Source organism: Hypanus sabinus, chromosome 22 (genome assembly GCF_030144855.1).
Source record: "Hypanus sabinus isolate sHypSab1 chromosome 22, sHypSab1.hap1, whole genome shotgun sequence".
NCBI classification, from domain to species: domain Eukaryota; kingdom Metazoa; phylum Chordata; class Chondrichthyes; order Myliobatiformes; family Dasyatidae; genus Hypanus; species Hypanus sabinus.
The window spans coordinates 3584390-3604723 of NC_082727.1; the positions used below are offsets into that span (position 1 = coordinate 3584390).

At 39.7% G+C, this 20334-nt stretch overlaps 1 protein-coding gene across 3 annotated transcripts in view; it reads right to left on the reverse strand.

The window, feature by feature from the left end:
- Positions 1 to 20334, reverse strand: part of pdcd4b (programmed cell death 4b) — a 50351-nt gene extending 30017 nt beyond the window's left edge. The window contains exons 1-2 of one of the 3 annotated variants that reach the window (XM_059946982.1): positions 19931 to 20334; positions 12599 to 12907 (exon numbers count right to left, since the gene is read on the reverse strand). In XM_059946982.1, the coding sequence (XP_059802965.1) occupies positions 12599 to 12907; positions 19931 to 19973 (352 nt within the window). In that variant the 5' untranslated portion in view covers positions 19974 to 20334. Of the gene's footprint in view, positions 1 to 12598; positions 12914 to 19930 lie in introns of all 3 variants that reach the window. The other 2 variants (XM_059946981.1, XM_059946983.1) reach the window with 2 other exon arrangements.

Genomic DNA, 20334 nt, shown 5'->3' on the forward strand with positions numbered 1-20334 from the left:
CTGGTACTGTAAAGCATTGTGCAAACCACTACACTACCATTCCACCCAAAAGTCATTGTTTTGTAATGCACTGCAAATTATTTTTATCAGCTTGTTACCTTCCTAATATTTTATGGACACTGACAGTAAGAATGTACATTTTTAATGCACGATTGCCCAATTAATTTTTCACCATAATAAAAGTCAAGATGCACTACCTGCTCTACAAATTCTATAATACATTAATTCATCTTCTATTTCAAACTTTTATTTTGTCTACTGAACTGTCAGTACAAAATTATACCAACCATAATCTTAACAAAATGCACACAATCCACAAAGTTCAGAATGGGTTTCAAACACTACTTGATTGATAAATTTATTAAGCAGTAGACTACACAACTGACAAATGAAATCTAGAAAAGGACCGAATGGTTTTAAAAAAAACAACATTCTGGGGATAAAATTAAGATTAGGACTGTTTAGTCAACAGTAGATAACTAATATTACACTATAGATAATAGTAGTTAAGGTGGCAGCACTAATCATAATCCCTGCCACATTCGAACAATGACATCAGTTCTAGCCAGCTATTTTGTAACAGGCCAAAGAAAGCTACTGATCATACCATTTAATTAGCTAGGAATTCCTCCAAGCTGAAATAAAACTAATCTGTCAAAATAATTTGTAATTAATTATAGTACTGAATCCTTAATAAAGGTTGCATATTCCAGTGCTTTACTTCCACTGTCATATATTAACCCTCTCTCCCTTTACCATTTCACCCTTTATCAACTTTCTTTTGTTTCTATTCCCCATACTTTTGATTTCAAAATCCCTTTGTTCTGTGGTAATATTCTCCTTAGATTTTTCAATCACAATTACTGTGAGATTTCCTACTAGAGTTCAAATAGTGCACTGACATTGTTGTGGTTTCTTGTGCCCCACAAACAACCAGGAGACGCAGAAGATTCTTCAAGAAGTATTAAACTTTAATTTGCAAATTAAAGCTGACAGTCATTGAGCTAGTCGCCGATTGCCCACCGATCCTTGTACATAGCATTTTTTATAGCAATCTTCTGGTTTAGTTGCATTAGCATATCCAATCGGTCTACAGTTGCGTATCACAAGTACATCCGCCACTATTGTTTCTACCCATTGACTTAATCATCTTCTAATCTACATCTCTTAGCTACCTCTCATTAACACACCGTTATCTTCCACATTAATAAGATTTCATTCTCCTACTAAATTGGATACATGCATAGCAAATAGCAAGCTCAAAGCTGACTACATAGTTTTGGTTACACAGCAAACAATGCAACTTTTATACTCCAATATATCCCCCCCTTTGAGACCCATAGGGTCTCACACAGAGAAAGACTAAGAGTCCGCGCACAAAAGCCCCAATAAACTCAAGCACTTATTCCCAAATCTCGGGTTAAACTATAATTTTCTGCACCAAGACCTCAAAGTATTCTCTCCCTGTTACCCTGGGCCGCTGAGCCAAAAACCTGTCCCTTTGTACCTGAGACAGGGAAAAAGACTCAGAAGCCCTTACAATCTACTTGCACACTGTCATTTTGCTCTTGTTCATCCTGCGGGTGTTGTAGGCTGTAACGATACATTTTCGGTGTTTCTTTCTCCACTAAACTTGCTTCAGTAATTGCCACGAGCATCGGAAATTGTTTGGTTACAGCACGCACTACAAGAGACTTGAGACTAGGAAGAAAACAGCACAGCACAAGCGCACAGCTTTTAGTCAGCCATGCTCCCCATCCTCCGAGTCTACTTTTGAACCAGTCAAATAACTGATGTCCAAACCCTGCATTCTGTGCACATACCTTGCACTGTGACAACACAAAGTCCACTGAAGCCTGTAAATAAGGTGACCAAAAACCATCCTCCTTTATTTTCTTTATCACTTCCCCCCTTGCACAATGGTCAATCCCATGCGCTTCTGAAATCAGAATCGTCAGTAGAGGGGTGGGCGCTACCAACAAACCGTCTTCCATGCTCCACAAGCCTTCCGGGTTCTGCTTGGTCCCCCTTCATCTCCACATTATTCTGCCAAAGTTGCCTTACCTTGTATTTCAATTAGGTCCTCTACCACAGGTTCTGGAGCTAGGCTTACCTAGGGGGCAATGACAGCTGATGTACATCCAGACGCTTTTCTGGCTGCCTCGTCCGCAGCTTGATTTCCCTTTATTACATCATTTCCCTCTTTATGTGCCTGGCATTTTACTATAGCCAATGCTTTAGGTTTCATTATGGCTTTTATTAAGTCTAGAATTTGCTGACAATGTTGTACGGGATCTCCACTGCTTTTTTTAAAACCCCTCTGTTTCCACACTGCCCCGAACAAATGGCATACTCCATGAGCATATGCCGAATCAGTATAGATGTCTACTTTCTCACCTTCCATCATTTCACACACAGCTGTCAGGGCTTTAATTTCCACTAGTTGGGCGGAACACGGTTGGGGACAGGACTCCATCCTAATAATCTTATAGCTCGACTGATCCTGCTGCACTACTGAGAACCCTGCATGATTTCCATCATAATCCCTATAACAAGCGCTATCTACAAACAGAACCTTTTTATCTGCATCCTCTAGTGGTTCTGATCGTAAATCTGCTCTCAATTTGGCAAATGCCATCGTCTTCCCTACACAATCATGTGGTTCTCCTTCATAGCCCAAAGGGACAAAATTGGCTATATTACTGGTATACATCTCTGTATAGTTATGTCTGGAAATGTCAATAGCATCTGATATGCTGCTATCCTGGCTGGCGTCAGCACAAATTTCCCTCTTTCCAGCAATTCTGCTACTTTGTGGTGTGTGTACAGACACAGGATAGCCCAGGGTTACAGATGATGCCTTTTCATATGCATAGTACAGCACTGTCAATCCCTGATAACAGGGTGGATACCCCTGAGCCACCTCATTTAGTCTTGTACTGTAGTATGCTATTGGCTGCTTTGCTTTTCCTGTGCCTGTCTCTTGTGTTAGAACCACTGTGACATAACCCTCCTGTCGGCTGGATGCGTACAAATGAAAAACCTTCTCCGTAGTCAGGCAATGCTAATGCTGGTGCCGACTGCAATTCCTGCTTAATAGTATTGAAATCTATCTCTGCCTCTCCATTCCACTGTAAGCCGTTCTTCAAATTTGTATGTCCTGCTACTTTCATTATCTTTCTCAAAGGTGCCACAATCTCAGCATATTCTCCTATCCAATCTGAGCTGTACCCTGCCATTCCCAAAAACGTCATCATCTGCCCTACAGTCTGGGGTTTTGGGGCCTTAGTTATTGCCTCAATCTGATCTGGTACTATCGCCTTCACTCCCTTGGATGTTACCCTGCCTAAGTATTCCACTTGCTGCGTGCAAAATTGCAGTTTCTTTTTGGATACTTTATGTCCTCCGTGTGCCAGCTTCTCTAACACAGTTAGTGTCCTGCTCACACTGTTCCTTACTGTGGGAGCAAATCAACAGGTCATCCACATACTGTAACAATACTTTCCAATGGTATGCCCTCTAGGTCTGCCTTCAACACCTGATTAAAAACATGTGGTGAATGTTTAAACCCTTGCGGCATTCTGGTATAGGTATACTGAGCACCTCTGTAAGTAAGTGCAAACGGATACTGACACTGGTCGGCCAGAGGAATGCTGAAGAAAGCCGAACACAAATCAATCACTGAAAAGTAACTAGCTTCTGGTGGAACATTAGTCAAAAGCGTGTGTGGGTTGGGGAGTTATTTCGACCTCTCTCACTGTCCCTACCATATCTACACTTACCATTATTTTAATGCAATTGTTGTCTTCTGATATCCACACCTCTGGCGTGATTTTCCTCCACACTGTTACGGTTTCAGCACTCTTAACTAAGGGTCCTAAGTCTTTAGACTGATATCCCTTGTTTACCAACGTTTCGTGGGGCGCAGCCTCCAGTATCCTGTACCATTTTTCTAAAAAGGTGTTCCACTTGTAAAGCTGCCCCTTGCTTTCCAATTATCACAGCCTCCCCTTCCAGGTGCTGTTGGGTACATGCCTCCAGGTGCCATCTCTCCTCTAACTCCCTGTTCCGAGTCTCGTCAAAAATCACTGTACAATGTAGCTCAGATTTGGGCATTACAGCCCTGGGTAATATAGCCTGCATGCCCTTTTTCCATTTTTCCCAGGTTTCCTGAATTTGATCTGCGATGTCTCCTATCCAAAAGACATTAGCCTTCTGGTCTTCTCGCACTATCAATTGAGCCCCTGCTCTTTCCACACTCAGCCCATTTCTGGTGCATTCTAATTTTAATTCCAGTTTCAATAAGGCATCTCTGCCTGTGCTGTCTTTACGACAGTTATTTAGTTTATAATATTTTCGCTTAGTAATTCATTCAATAGTATTTTCTAGTTAGAATTAGAAGTGTTTAAAGTGTATTCATTGCATGTAAAATATATCGGCATGCGATGACGTCACATCCGGTTTCGCCGCGTCTTGTGGGAAAACACCGGTTTGAAATTAGCGCGAGGAAGTATTTACACTTGAAATGTGATATTAAGGAAGGAACAAATACTGTATCAATCTTGTATTGTTTTATCAACAGTTTTCACCATATGTTAATGTGAAGAGTGAACAGTAAATGGTTAATCTTACTGCGATCTGGTTCTTATTAACTGTGGTTTATCCGGACGTTAAATTCGGCGTTTCGTTACACCCGAAGGAGAACGTTACAGTGAAAAAGCGGCATTATCAGGTGTTTCAAGTGCTGCAATGTCAGCTCAATCCAGCATCAAGTCGACGCCGCCCAGCGACAAGGGCAGTAAACCGACATCAAGTAAGTCCACCCAGGCAAGAGCCAAGGCAGAAGCCGCCAAGGTGCGACTGCATTACGCCAAACAAGAAGCAGTTTTGAAAATTAAACTGGCTGCCAGAGAAGCCGAAAGGGCCGCCAGAAAGGCAGAAGCCGCCAAGGTGCTACTGCGTTACGCCAGACAAGAAGCAGTTTTGAAAATGAAACTGGCCACCAGAGAAGCCGAAATCCAGAAAGAAAGGGCCGCCAGAGAAGCCGAAAGGGCCGCCAGACAAAGAGAAGAGGCTGCCAGAGAAGCCGAAATCCAGAAAGAAAGGGCCGCCAGAGAAGCCGAAGAGGCTGCCAGACAAAGAGAAGAGGCCGCCAGAGAAGCCGAAACCCAGTTGGAAATGGCAAAAATATCGACAGAGTTGCAAGTGCTGCAGCTAGAAAGAGAAGAAGAAGCTGCCATGGCGGAAGCAAAGTACATAGAACAAGCTGAAGGGTCGCGTGATCTGACCGAAGTAAGATCTACTTTAGAAAGGACCAGACTGGAACGCACAAGCGACTATGTACAATATCAAATAGACAGGCAAGCTCGTCTCCCCTCTCCATACGTATTCGATAACTTCCCCAGCTACGAGGAACCTCAGAGAGTCACGATTGCATCACATCCATACGAGGAAGGAAATTTACCCTCACGGCTCCGTGACGAAGTCAAGAATGAAAGAACCGACAACGCTCCTTCACCCCCACAACAGGACGGCGGGGAGGGAGAGGTTCACTCCAGGACAACAATTGTCAGCTCGAACTGTACAGAAGTTTGCGGTCAAACTCAGTCAAGCCGTTCTTGTTCCGAGATCTGCCTCACTGAGGTGTACCCTAAAGAAGCACAACAAGACATTACCAAGCGTAAAGTAACCGACGAGACGCTAGGTCAGTCAGTTTTCATTCAAACCGAGGATGACAACAAACTTGCACAATCAGCTCAAGATACCATTTCTTTAAAAACCAAAGACACCAAGGTCTTCAGAGATGAAGCAAATAATGGGGTTGCCCCATTGCCAATCAGAGAACCACGCCAGCGCTCACCAGATAACAAAGAGCAGGCAGTCAAACGGTTCACGTCCTTACGGAAAACCCGGAAAAGGAAACCTGAGATGCAGCAACGCACCCGATTGGCCCACGAGGTACTGTGCACCCTAATGGCAGAGGTCACAGCCATTATAAACGCACAATCATTCCTACCTGTGTCTTCTGACCCAGAAAACCCCTTTATACTTTCGCCATCAATGCTCCTTACACAGAAGGCAGTAGCACCTCCTCCACCAGGAGACTTCTCAGACAAGGATTTGTACACAAAGCAATGGAGACAAGTCCAGGCTCTGGCAAATCAGTTCTGGCCTCGCTGGAGACAAAAATATCTACCTTTGTTGCAACAGAGACAAAAGTGGACAGAACCCCGCAGGAATCTTCAAGTTGGAAACTTAGTCCTGCTCAGGGACAAGCAAGTCGCTCGCAACAGCTGGCCAACGGCCAGAATCACTGTTACATTCCCTAGCGGGGATGGACATGTCAGGAAGATCGAATTGAAGACTACCAACCAAGGCGATGTGAAAATTTACCAAGGGCCAGTTACAGAAGTTATTCTACTTCTACCCAATGACTGATTAAGAGACTAAGTTTCGTACTCTGCTCATTGTGACCTTACGAAGGTCAAGCGGGGAGTGTGCTGTCTTTACGACAGTTATTTAGTTTATAATATTTTCGCTTAGTAATTCATTCAATAGTATTTTCTAGTTAGAATTAGAAGTGTTTAAAGTGTATTCATTGCATGTAAAATATATCGGCATGCGATGACGTCACATCCGGTTTCGCCGCGTCTTGTGGGAAAACACCGGTTTGAAATTAGCGCGAGGGTGGGGGCTTTCCACGAGGCTCACCTGAGCACAAGCAGTTTTGCAGGCATGAGAAATCACAGTGAGAGCAACGCTGTAAGTTAATAGATAATCGATATATTGAACTAAGATGTTAATGCTGATCCTGTTAGAAGTAACGACGGTAGATAATGTTTATGCTTTCGTTAGTTAAAGAGTCACGGATAGTTTGCATGGAAGTGTATTTAAAGTAGTCAATGGAGCAGGTAAACTCTCCCTGTATACTGCACCTTAGTGTAATGTAGTTATAGTCACCTTTGCAAGTATTTACACTTGAAATGTGATATTAAGGAAGGAACAAATACTGTATCAATCTTGTATTGTTTTATCAACAGTTTTCACCATATGTTAATGTGAAGAGTGAACAGTAAATGGTTAATCTTACTGCGATCTGGTTTGCATTGGCTGTGGTTTATCCGGACGTTAAATTCGGCGTTTCGTTACACCCGAAGGAGAACGTTACACTGCCTAACAAATTAATCGGAGTTCCTTTAAATACTAGCACCAGCAAAACAATTCCTTTATTTCCCATTCTCAACTGCACTGGAGCCGTGCACTGTGTCAACTGTGTTTTCCCTGAGAACCTTAATAAACTTTCTTGACATGGGATACTGTGGCTGTACACAAGTGTATGTGGCTCCAGTATCCATCATCATTGGTGTCAGTTGCCCTTCTAACATAACCTGAACAATGGGTTCCTCGTCTGCCTCCCTAGTTATCATTGGGTAATGTCCCTTCCCACTCGAGTTCTCGGGGCACCCCTAATACCTCGCATAGGGGTTCACAGGTCCGCTTGGGCCTTTTGGGGCTGGTCCTTGGCTAAACTTTTGTTCCCATCCTTATCAATAGTGCCTTCAAATCTCCCACAGCCAATAATCGTCTCGCTGTTTCTTCTTCAAAGGCTCTAATCCATTTCCCTTATCCTTCATGTAGATTGGGCAGAGTGTTTCTCAGCCCTTCTCGGTCATGGGATCCCAAGGGATATACTGCACTTGTCCTGATCCTTTAACTAACAACAGCATCATTCTTCCTCCTTCTTCCCACCTGCCCTGGCTCTCCTCCTTGCCTGACTCCCCATCTGTTTCAGGGAATGTCTTTACTGCCTCCCACACAAATTTCTCCGGGGTCCTCTTCTTCCCTCGGTCTCCCTGTGGAGTCCTTCCTTTCTGTCCTGATTCAATACTTGGTTGGCCCCTGGAGTATTTTTTGCATCTCCTCTGGCAATCCCCTCTCAGTAACTTATCTAGCTCTCTCTCTACTTCCGCAAGTCGCTTCCCTACCGCCTCCTTCTGCTCTTTTAGGCTTCTTCCTCCTACCTCTTCCCCACAAATTCTCATATCCTCCCTCTCTCTCCACTTAACTCTTGCTCACCTTCTCTTTCTTCCTGTCCGTGTCTGTACACCTGTGGCAGGGACTTCTCATGATCCTTACTCGGGCTGGATTCCCTTCTTCTCTTGTGTTTCCCAAGATTCTCATCTCCTATCTTTTTTCCACTTCCTCTTGAATGCCTCATCTCTTCCTGCCCTGAAGAGCCACTTTCTTTTCTAGTCTGTTCATTTCTATGGTATAACCGATACTCCTCATACTCCTTTTCCTCTCCCAAGTATTTCATCCGTTCAATCTCTTCTTTCATTTTTCTCTTTGCCTGTTCCACCTTTATCCTTTCTGCCTGTATCTCCTTCCATATCACCGCTTTTTCCTTCTCGTATTGTCTTTTTTCCTCCTCATTATCCCAAACTTCTACTTCTCCCTGCATGTTTACTGTTCCCGTAAACAGGGGGCACTGCTTAGGGGTTCCTTCCTCATTATAGGGAGGGAGCTTTTCTGTTTCTTTCACATCCGGGTACGGAGCTGAAGCCAGCTTCTCACTGTACCTTCCTCTCTCTCTCTAACAGGCTGTTTCTCCAGCACCTTAGTGTCTTCCTCACTTGTAATCAATATTCTACCTGTCCTCCTCAGCCTTTCTCCCTCCGTTCTGAAGAGTTTTAGCACTTCCATTTCTCGTTCTCTTTTTTGCCCTCTTAGATTTATCTTTTGGTTTGTAATTTTTAATTAGTGCCTCCATTTCTTTGCACAAGCTTACATCAAACGTTCCTTCTCTTGGCCATTTTGGTTCTTTCTTCCCATTTTTCTGAAGTTTTTGTGATCTCATATTTATTTACCGGGATTTTTTTTGCTCAGAATCTCTACTGCCGTTCTTTTACCTGTCACGTTGTTCTCTCTTTTTAAGGTATTTCAGAGATTCACAGTTTGTTTACTGGATATTATTATTTACTCTAATTCTTTGCCTAGTCTATCGTCTATCTACTGGCGCTTTAAACTATATATTGGACTGTTCTTGTTTCCTGTTCTGTTCTGCCCGTACAGGCCTCTACTCAGAGCGGTATCCACAGAACTTTAGAACTTTCTCTTTGCACCTCGTCTATTCAGACCCTTATCTCTTAAGGCGGTATCCACAAGGATTTTCTCTATTTTCCTTTCCCTGCCCGTTCAGACCTTTGTTTCATACGAAGCGGTATCCACAGGGACATGTGGATACCAACACCATGTGGAATTTTTCTTCACTTAACTTCTTATTAGCTTATTTGTACTTACCCTCACTGCAGTGTTCTTGATCAATCCTCTGAGCCTCCTGTTAACCCCCAATTCTGCCAGATTCTTTGGACCGGAGAGACCCTTCGGCAGCGGTTCCACACTTCTGAGACTCCAAGACTTCCACAAAACCAACAGAATTCTTAGTCCAAATTGTCGCAAAAAGCGCTTACCTTTTGTTTGGGTGCACCCTTAATTCTGTTAGCCTTGTGGGGGATCCCAAGAGGACTGGGAAGCGTCCCCAATCTGCCGTTTCCTTTCCGAGGGTCTCTTTCCGGTCCTGTCGTGGTTTTTCATGCCCCCCAAACAACCAGGAGATGCAGAAGATTCTTCAAGAAGTATTAAACTTTAATTTGCAAATCAAAGCTGAGACAGTCATTGAGCTAGTCGCTGATTGCCCACCGATCCTTATACATAGCATTTTTTTACAGCAATGTCCTGGTTTAGTTGCATTAGCATATCCAATCTACAGTTGCATATCACAAGTACATCCGCCACTATTGTTTCTACCCATTGACTTAATCATCTTCTAATCTACATCTCTTAGCTACCTCTCATTAACACACCGTTATCTTCCACATTAATAAGATTTCATTCTCCTACTAAATTGGATACATGCATAGCAAATAGCAAACTAACTCAAAGCTAACTACATAATCTACATCTCTTAGCTAGCCTCTCATTAACACACTATTATCTTCTACATTCTTAAGATTTCATTCTTCTACTAAATTGGATACATGCATAGCAAATAGCAAACTAACTCAAAGCTGACTACATAATCTACATCTCTTAGCTACCTCTCATTAACACACCGTTATCTTCCACATTAATAAGATTTCATTCTCCTACTAAATTGGATACATGCATAGCAAATAGCAAACTAACTCAAAGCTGACTACATAATCTACATCTCTTAGCTACCTCTCATTAACACACCGTTATCTTCCACATTAATAAGATTTCATTCTCCTACTAAATTGGATACATGCATAGCAAATAGCAAACTAACTCAAAGCTAACTACATAATCTACATCTCTTAGCTAGCCTCTCATTAACACACTATTATCTTCTACATTCTTAAGATTTCATTCTTCTACTAAATTGGATATATGCATAGCAAATAGCAAGCTACATAGCAAGCTGACTACAGTTTTGGTTACACAGCAAACAATGCAACTTTTATACTCCAATAACATTCTCATCAGCATCATTATGAGCCATGTCATATAATATGGGCAATCATGGTCTTTCCATGACCATGATTGTTCTTGGCAAAGTTTTCTAGAGAACTGGTTTGCCACTGCCTTCTTCTGGGCGGTGTCTTTAAAAGAGGGGTGACCCCACCCATTATTAGCACCCTTCAGAGATTGGCATCAGTGGTCACATAACAAACACTTGTGAAATGCATGAGCTGCTCATAGGACCATCCACCACCTGCTCTCATGGCTTCACATGACCCTAATCCAGGGAACTGCAAGTGCTACACCTTGCCCAAAGGCAATCTAGTGGAAGCACGCCATACGTAGATTAAAAACAGAGTACAAACTGGCCAATTTACTTAAACATTTAAAGACACCCTGAGCAAGGTCAGCATTTATTGCCACCATTACTTTAGAAAATTGATTGCTTCATTGATAGTGACTAGGATAGTCTTCGACTCAAGATGATTTTCATCAGTTGGCAAGTTGAAGCGAGCAATGGTAGGTGACATTCAATCCTTTATGAGCTGATGGGTAAACTAATGAAACTGTGACATACACAATCATATCCCACAGGGAATATTGGGGAACAAGGGACCTTGCTATACAGTCCAAGGATCCCTGTTAGGCCTGAAGGTGGTAGCACTGGTTATAAAATAAGTGATTAAAGGTAGCATTTGGGATGCTTACCTTCATTAGCCAGTAGGTTATGGTATAACTACACTGAATATTGGGTGCAGCACTATTCACCACACTATAGGAAGGATGTGGTCGCACTGGGAAAGGTACAAAAGGATATTGACCAGGATGTTGCCTGGCTGCAGTACTTCAGAATTGAAGAGAGAGTTGTTCCCTGGAGGTTTGCTGTCGCTGGAATGGAGAAGGGCAAGGAGGAGGTTCATAGCTATTTCACACTATCCACTCTAGCAGAAGTTGCTAAATGTAGGAGTAGGAGTCTCAGAGGGAATCTGAGAAGAGTTACCCACCCCCCCAGACAGTGGCTGGAATTCGTATTATATTACCCGAAGTGGTGGTTTAGAGGTAGAGCCTTTCACTTAAGTAAAAGGTACCTAGATGAGCCTCCGACCCAGAGATAGTGAAGTCTGTGGTGCAAATGGAACGAATATTTGATCACCATGAATGATCATGTGCCTGTTTCTGTGCTATGGCTGTTACAGAAATGCTTTCTCCCTCATGCAAATATTGCACACAAAAATATTTCTGAAGACACTGTCTCATTCCATGAATGAATTACAATATTTAATTTATGAACATTCCTTTGGTTATTTATGTGTAATTCATTTGTAGATTTTATCCTTACTTTTTAAGTTATTGTGTGTTATGGCTGTAACGTACGCTATTGTATTTTACACCCTGGTTTAGAGAAATGTCTTGTTTGACAGTATACACGTCTATAATTAAATTACAAAAAACTTGATGAGATTTGCATTTTGATTCAGATACACCATCATTAAGAAGCTGACACTAATCTAAACATTGAGGAAACATGCCTGGCTCTGGAATCATCACTCCACTACATCAATTTTGTAAATTGTAAAGAAATTTACAATTGTAATAGCAAAGAAATAGAATACAACATTAGAGTTTATATTTACAGTGTATAAAAAGTGCAAGAGACATTTACCAAATTAATAGGGTATAATCCATCCACTAAAAGATTTGCCTTCAACATGCCTTAAACACAAGTAACCAAGACAGTAAATAGTTTCTTTCAAAAAGCTGGCAGTAAGGACATTTTCAAGATCGTAACTTCAAAATAAGTCACCTGTACACACTGTGTTATTAGCCTTATGTAACTTGTTAAAACAATTAGAAGTTCCTGAAGAACTCAGGTAACTTGATTACCAATGAAGTGCAATAAACAAATTACCAAGACTGCAGACTTCAAGATATCATGGTATCAAAAATGTTAATAAAATAGGTTTAATAAAATGTTAAGTTCCCAAAAATAATTGTTTCTAGGAAATATATTGCAAGACTTTACCTGTTTTCTCCCCACAGCTCCTCCTCAAAATATTCACTATAGAAAGTACATCCATGAAAATTATTTAGTTCTAAATTAAAACCAAGTACTTGCCTTTCTTAGGCAATCCTCTTCCTTTTCCCATCCGTGATTTTCTGTCCAACATTTTTCCCTTTGGGCTAGTGGGAACAACATTTCGACTACTTTCCCCATTATCACTGACAGAATCTCCTCGGCCAGAATCCCGAGACGAGTTCTTCCTCAAACGTCTCTTGGCTTTGGCTTTGAGCCGAGCTTCATGAATGGATGTCTCTCGTGATATCCAGTTGCCATTGATTTCATTTGGCAGCATAATGGCTTCAGTTTGATCTTCATTTCCAGACAACATCTTACTAGTATTGTTACCAAGTTCTGAAAGAGCAACTTGAGCTATTAAGTCAACAATAATGTTCAATTAGCAAAAAGTTAGTTCAAATTAGTTCAAAAAGTACAATTGAGAGTGTATTTTTAAGGTGGAAACGAGCAACGGGAACACAACTAACAGCAGAAGTTGGCAATTTCACATACAACTGCTAACAATAGTGGGGAATGTCAACATGGGAAAAAAATACATCCTACTTTTACTGGCCTGCATATGCAGATCTCCTGAAAGCTAGATCATAGCCAGTATACAGTGTACAAACTAGTTACTGTATTTAAGTTTAAAGAAGAAATTACAAAGCATTTAGAACTGAAAAAATGTATAAAAATATGCAAACTGTTTAAACTGGACAGTATTATTCTTAGATAAAAACTTATCAATGTCTGTAAATGTGCATTACAAATAGTACTTAGAACAATACTAAGTACCAGACAATTTGGAATTGTCATTCTCCCATTTTAAGTAGTAACATGCACCAGTGCTTTATACAATTTGCGGACTTTTACCACACTCAACCTCTCCTCACCCATCAGTCTCAGCTTTGAACTTAACTCCAACTAGTTTACTTGCTCTCCTTTGTACAACATCTCTCACTTATCTTTCCTGCTAATAATGATACAGCAGATTAATACTGAAGGCAAGTACTGCAAAATATCATTAGCCCTCTCTGTATTTCACTGTCAGTGGAGCTACTTATCAAAGAAAAATTAGTTTGGCTCCCTCCCCCCATTAATCTGTAAGCACAATCTTTTATTATAAAAACCTGTCTTCTGATAGGTGACTCTTCCATTCCATCAGGACTTTTCATGATGTTGTCGCTGTCATCAATTTCTTTTCATTTTAAAAGATACCCTTACATCATCTCCCTGTATGCTTACTGATAAAAAGAAACTCATCACACAATGTAAATATTAGTTCACTATAGATAACCCTTATAGCAAAACCTGCCATGGCCACTCATCCTTCCCACACCATTGTAAACTATTAACATATTCCAGTCTTGGTGGCAACTTCAAAGTGCTTTTAACATTTTACTTTGTTTTTCTAATTAAAACACACTACCAACAGCTAATGCTGCATGGAAATATAACAAAGTACAGTGGATTCCAACTAATTAGGCTATTGGTTAATTAGGGCAACAACTTACTTGGGATAAATCTTAAGGAACAAAAACTAATCAAGAAAATAGCCGGGATTCCCTTTGTTTATTTGTGACAATATGCTGCTCAACTGGGACAGGAGACTGTTGCCAAACAGATTCTAACTAGCATCCGTCTAATGCACACGTGTGGCCGTTAGACACTACACCAGGCATGGGCAAACTACGGCCCACCCCTGCACTACACCGTACTTAACAGTGAATAGTTTTAAAAATAGCATCAGTTGTGTGTTAATGCTCAAAAAGCAGTGATTTTTGTCAATTGGTGCAAAATAATCGGTCAGACAATTCCGAACTGTTTTGCTTCTGCAGTTTCAAGTATTTGGGCTTGATTCAGGTATTGAAAGGCTTGTCATACGAGGAATTTTGAAGGCTCTGGGCCCCTCCTTATTGGAATTCAGAAGAATGAAGAAATAAAGAAGAATTCAGAAGAATTAAAAGTCATCGAATGTTGTAAGGTCTCAATAGAGTGTAGGTGGAGAGGATGTTTCCTATGGTGAGGTAGTTCAACAACAGAGGACGCAGCCTTTGAGAACAGAGATGAGGACAATTTTCTTTAGCCAGAGAGTGGTAAATCTGTGGAAAACAGGAAACTGTGGAGGCAAGAGTTTGATAGATTATTGATTAGCCATAGCATGAAGGGATATGGGGAGAAAGCAGGAGATTGGGGCTGAGAGAGAAAATGGATCAGTCATGATGAAAAAGCAGAGCAAACTTGATGTGCCAAATGCCTTAATTCTGCTCCTTTATCTTATGGTCTTATGCCAGAAATGGCTGGGTGTAAAAATGAAACTATTTCAATACTTCAACAAGTTAGAAACTACAAAGAATTTTAAATATCGACAATCACCTTGAATGTTACAATGAAAATAAAGATTTGGAGGACACATTCATTGTATGAAGGCTGTCCATTATCTGCACAAGGTGTCTCCACTGATTTTGTTCATTGTGTACACTGGATGAATTCCTGTCGATAACTATTAGGAATACACAGTTTTATAGCACTGCAGTAATATTGCTGGTGTTCTTATTTGTGCTGTATTTCATTCAAACACATAATTTGTTACTCACTTTGTCTTTTTATACCTTTTTAACTATTTCCATGAAATTATGACTAATTGGGGCAGCTGCTTTGTTGGGCAAAGTATTCTGGTCCTGATGTGTCTCAAGTAAGTGTAATCCACTGTATTTCATTTATAATTTGGTTCCAACAGAAAGTTTATCTGCTCCAGATACAATTAAACCAACAATGAATAAAAATTTAAAGAGACATTTTCAACTAGTTTCATGCTAAACCTTCAAAAAAAAAATGAAGCTTTGCTTTTGATAATATTCCTAATGACAGAAACAATTCTGTATAATTTTGAACTGAAATGTAACAGAATAAAGGCCATCTTTCTAGTAATACAGAATAAACTGCACAACACTGCTATGACAAAAACCAAGTATATATTTCAACTACATCGATAAAGCTTTGGCAAGCTAAATGAGATTTGAGCCGGAACAACTAATATAAAATAAACAAATGTGAACACACTTTATCGTAACAATTGAAAAGATAAAACCAGCGTAACATGTTTATTCTAATAATTTCAGAAAATGGTGTTGTAGAGCTTTGGTTTAGGGCAGGGAAGGGAAAGAGCAGAAGCAAAAGGAGAAAAACTAAGGAGCCAGCAAAAACAAGAAAATTAGGTTGAAAGTAAAAAAGAAATGAAAAGAAATTGATAGATAGATCGATCGTTCGGTAGGAAGGAAGTAGTGAATGAAATGGTCAGTGATACCACAGATTTGCTCATGTTTTACAGCTCCATTCAGTTTCTTATTCAATTGCAAGGTCAATTGAATTACTCTCGATGAAGATACATGAGCATGTTAACACAACTTTGCTTCATTTCAAAAGAAAACATTTTATATGTATTAAAACTGATGAATTGAATATTCATTTACATACTGATAGAGAAATTACTCCTGAAATTAGGTCTGCTGCCAATCACGAAGACATTGGAACAGTAACAAAAAAATTTGGAAAAATTACATTAACCAAAACTCTGAAAGCAACTTCTTATTTGACTGAAAGCTGTTATCAAATGAACAATGAATCACTAATCATGAAGGTTCAGTCACAATACACCCACTTTGTTAATAAATGCCTGTGTTAAAACACATGCTAATAGTCTTTGATAAAGCTCTACATCATGATCTCAGTTTGCAGCTCAATTACAGATGACCTTCCTAATGCTAAGAGGAGGGGTGGGAGTGGAAAGGAGGAATGGACGGCAGTGAGTGGGTGGATAACTGACTTTGGCGCATCTGTGTTTTGATAAAGGTGTAAATAAAACAAAAAGTCAACATTGTTTCCCCACCCCATTATAAAAGACCTTGTAGAATGCAACATGACTGATCTATCACAACCTACAGGAAAATTCACCTCTCAGATCCATCATCTTAAAGCGGAAAAAAAATCCACAATTTTACAAATAAAACTGGTTTAAATGTTTTATATCACTTTAAAGCTACTTCAGTAATATTTATAATTACCCCATAAAATACCTATTCTTTAATAAACTAAACTGAATAATATTTAATTCCTCTATTTTAATTAAAACTAAAGGTTTATACAAAGTTATTTGACCTATTCATTTCTAAATTATGGTGGAATTGCAATATCTGCCAAATGGAATCAAGCTGAGATCTTAACTGAACAAGTCAGAATAGTGGTAAATTGTGCAGTATGACTCATATGTAGCAGCCAATCTGAATGTATGAAACATCAAAAAGAACTAGTGAAAAGTTGGATATAATTTCAAACCATCAGAGGCAGTGGAAAGAAGCAGTCAATGGCTTTGGAATGCCAGAAGTCATTGTCGAGCCCTCGGGAGGTAGTAGGCTAATCGATGAAACATCGAGTTTGGAGGGTGCCCGGCTGAAAGCCCCTGTGTGTCAACCCTGTGCCACTCCCAGTATCAAAGCAGTCTCAAGCAAGTGCTCACGACTCATTGGCAGAAGGTATATTAACATCTTAGCCTGTGTCTTTTGATTCTATATGAACATCAGCACTACTAAGTGCTCAATAAAAGACTACTGAAAACTCAGTCAAGTGATCCAATACAATTATTTACAGTGGATTCCAATTAATTGGGGCACTTCGGGATAGGTACATTTTGGCCTAAGTAAATGGTTGCCTCAATCAGCTGGTTTCATGCAAATAGTTAAAAAGGCATACAAAAAAGGCAAATACCATTTAGCTGAGTAGCAAATTATGTTTTCAAATGAAATACAAAACAAGTTAGAACACTAGCAAAACTACTACAGTATTGTAAAAATATGTATTAATTCCTAATACAGTGAATTGTGCCATCAGTTAATCTGAGCAGCCATTTAGCTGGAACACACCACCACTTAATTGGGGCAGGAGACTGTTGCTAAATAGTTTCAAACTAGCACTTGCATGGCTGTTAGACACTACACTGTGATTAGTGATCTGTTTTTAAATAGCTTCAGTTGTGTGTATTTGTGTTTAAAAAGTAGTGATTTTTGTCACTGATAGTTGGTGAGAAATAAGCAGTAAGACAATTCAGAACCGTTTTGCTCGCTGTAGTTTGAAGCATTCAGAAACAGCCACGAATGAAAATAAAACTATTTCACTACTTCAACAAGGTATAAAGTACAAAGGTATCAACAATCATCAATGTTATAATGAAAATGAAGAATTGGAGGAGCCAATCATCTAAAGCACTGTTTGAAGGTGGTCCATTATCTGCACTGATTTTGATTATTTACAGTCAATTAAAAGAACATGGCAGATGAATTCCTCTGGCAATAACTATTTGGAAATATTTGTTAGCATTTTTAAGGACAATACACACTCATGCAATCATCTGTTTGAACTTCTTCCATCTGGCAGACATTTTAAGATTTGCTATGCCCGCACTTCCAGACTGAAAAATAGCTTTTTCCTCAGAGCTATAATTGCCCTGAACCATCGATCAAGCATCATCCATAAATTTGTTATATTGCTACTTTTAATACTGGTTTTATGGCTGTCATGTAGCTGTGGTGTGCTTTTCTACTGCTGGACATTGCTTGTACTGGCTGGTTACTTGATTTTATTTATTGTTTATTTATTTTATTTGTTGTTTTATAGCATTGAGTACAAGCATTGCAAACTCATTTTCGCTGTATTGGGCATGAGAATGAAGATATTTCATTTTCATTTCATTACTATAGAGATATTGGTAGTGTTCTAATTTTGTCTGCATTTCATTTAAACACATAAATTGTTTTAACTATTGCCATAAAACCAGCTAATTGGGGTAGCAACTTAATTGGGCCAAAATGTACTGGTCCTGGTGTATCCCTATTAAGCAGAATCCACTGTAGTTATCAATGGAGGAATTCATATAGTGTACACTGCCATGTTCTTCTGATTGACTGTAAATGAACATCAGTAGTGCAGACACCTAGTGTAGATAGTGGACTGCCTTCATGCTATACTTCCAACAACTGCATCCTCCATACCTCCATTTTTATTGCAACATTCAAGATGGTTGTCAATACCTTCAAGTTCTTCATAATTCCCAACTTGTTGAAATAGTGAAATAGTTTCATTTTTCACATCTCCATTTTTGGCATTTCCAAGCCTGTGCTTAAAACTGCAGTGAGTATAATCCAGAATAGTGTTTCTGCTTATTTCGTGCCAACTTCAGTGGCAAAATTCACTGTTTTCACTATTTTCATTACAAAAGTATGTAATGGCCATTCAATACAAATGTTCACTTAGATTAGCTGATTAGCAGGAGACTCCATTAATAGAAAATTGAAATGGAAAAGAAATCAAACAATTGGTTCATAAAAGCTACACAGTTATTGCCACCTATTAAGTTACACCACAAGCATTTTAATTTTTTTCCAAACAAGACTTTCTCTTAACAATGAGATTTAAGGAAGATGCTTCCTGCTTTAAATAGTAGCCAGGTTTAGACAGGCTTTCAAGCCCTGTTCCTATTTAATCTAATATATGCTGCCATAACTACACCTTTGAAAACAAGTCACAGGGAGGGTCAGTTTACCTTACCCATAGCTGAGATAAGTACAAAAGATACCATCTCAAAATTACTTCACAGTCTAGGGAGCAATCCTCCCTCAAGCAACACCAGCACTATCAAAAATTGAGTTAGTTATTGCTGTTTGTACATGGTCGTTTTTGCGTTTATTTAATAATTAAACAATAAAGTAATAACTTGTTAACATCTTGCTAGAAGATACAATATAATACTGCTGGATGCAAATACTGAATATATTAATGGCCCCACGGACAGCAAATGAATAGTCTCCTAGGATATTTAAGATTCCAAGATTATCTGGGGAGAATAATTAAGGTGTTTCTTTTGAAATAAAGCTTAAATTAAAACTGATGGATAAAGTTGATGTGGTAAGAAGTAACTAGCTTATCAATATTTAAATTATTATCACTAGTTTAACTAAATACAAAAGGTTTTGGAAAATAAACACATTATCACAGATAATTAAATAACAAATCTCAGGAATCAAAAAATTATGTGACCACAGCAACTATCAGGAAAGGAAGAAAGTCAAACTATCCAAATGGTTCAACCGCAGCACGTGGTGTTGCAAGCTGCTGTTAAAACTTCCGTAACTCGAAGTATTTACTTAGAAGACAGCAACATGTCAAAACAAAATGTAATGATCAAAACACGCAATTAGAAAAGGGAATACGGTATAAAGTCTTAAATCGTACACCAAGAGTTTACCTTGCTCGTAGTGAACATTATTTCACATCTTAAATGTAATATATAATAAAACTCGTGCATGCCAGTCACCCCTCGCACATTCTCATACACCGTACCTGCTGGAGGATTGCTGAATTTTGACTCGGCCTCTGTTGCCATGTTTGTGAAGATATCGGAACCGTCTGGAAGGGCTAGTTTTCTGCCCTGACAGAATGTGCTGCTCCTTCCCTCCCCGTTTTCTCCTACCCCTTCCCCTCAACCCACAACGCCTGCAGTCGCTCGAACTTAAAACAAATCCGTTCCTCTCAAACGAAGCTGTGAGAGCAGGAGGCTTCCACAACTCACTACAATGAATATTTACAACGGGGAGAATACGAAAGGATGCGATGCCACCCTAATTCTTGCTGGAAGAAGCCGTGATTTCATTCACAACAACCTCACTGCAAACTCCTTTTTCAGCTTAACGCCTTCTAGTTGCTTGTTTGTTTTCCTCTCGCAACCTTGTGTCACGTGGGTAGCA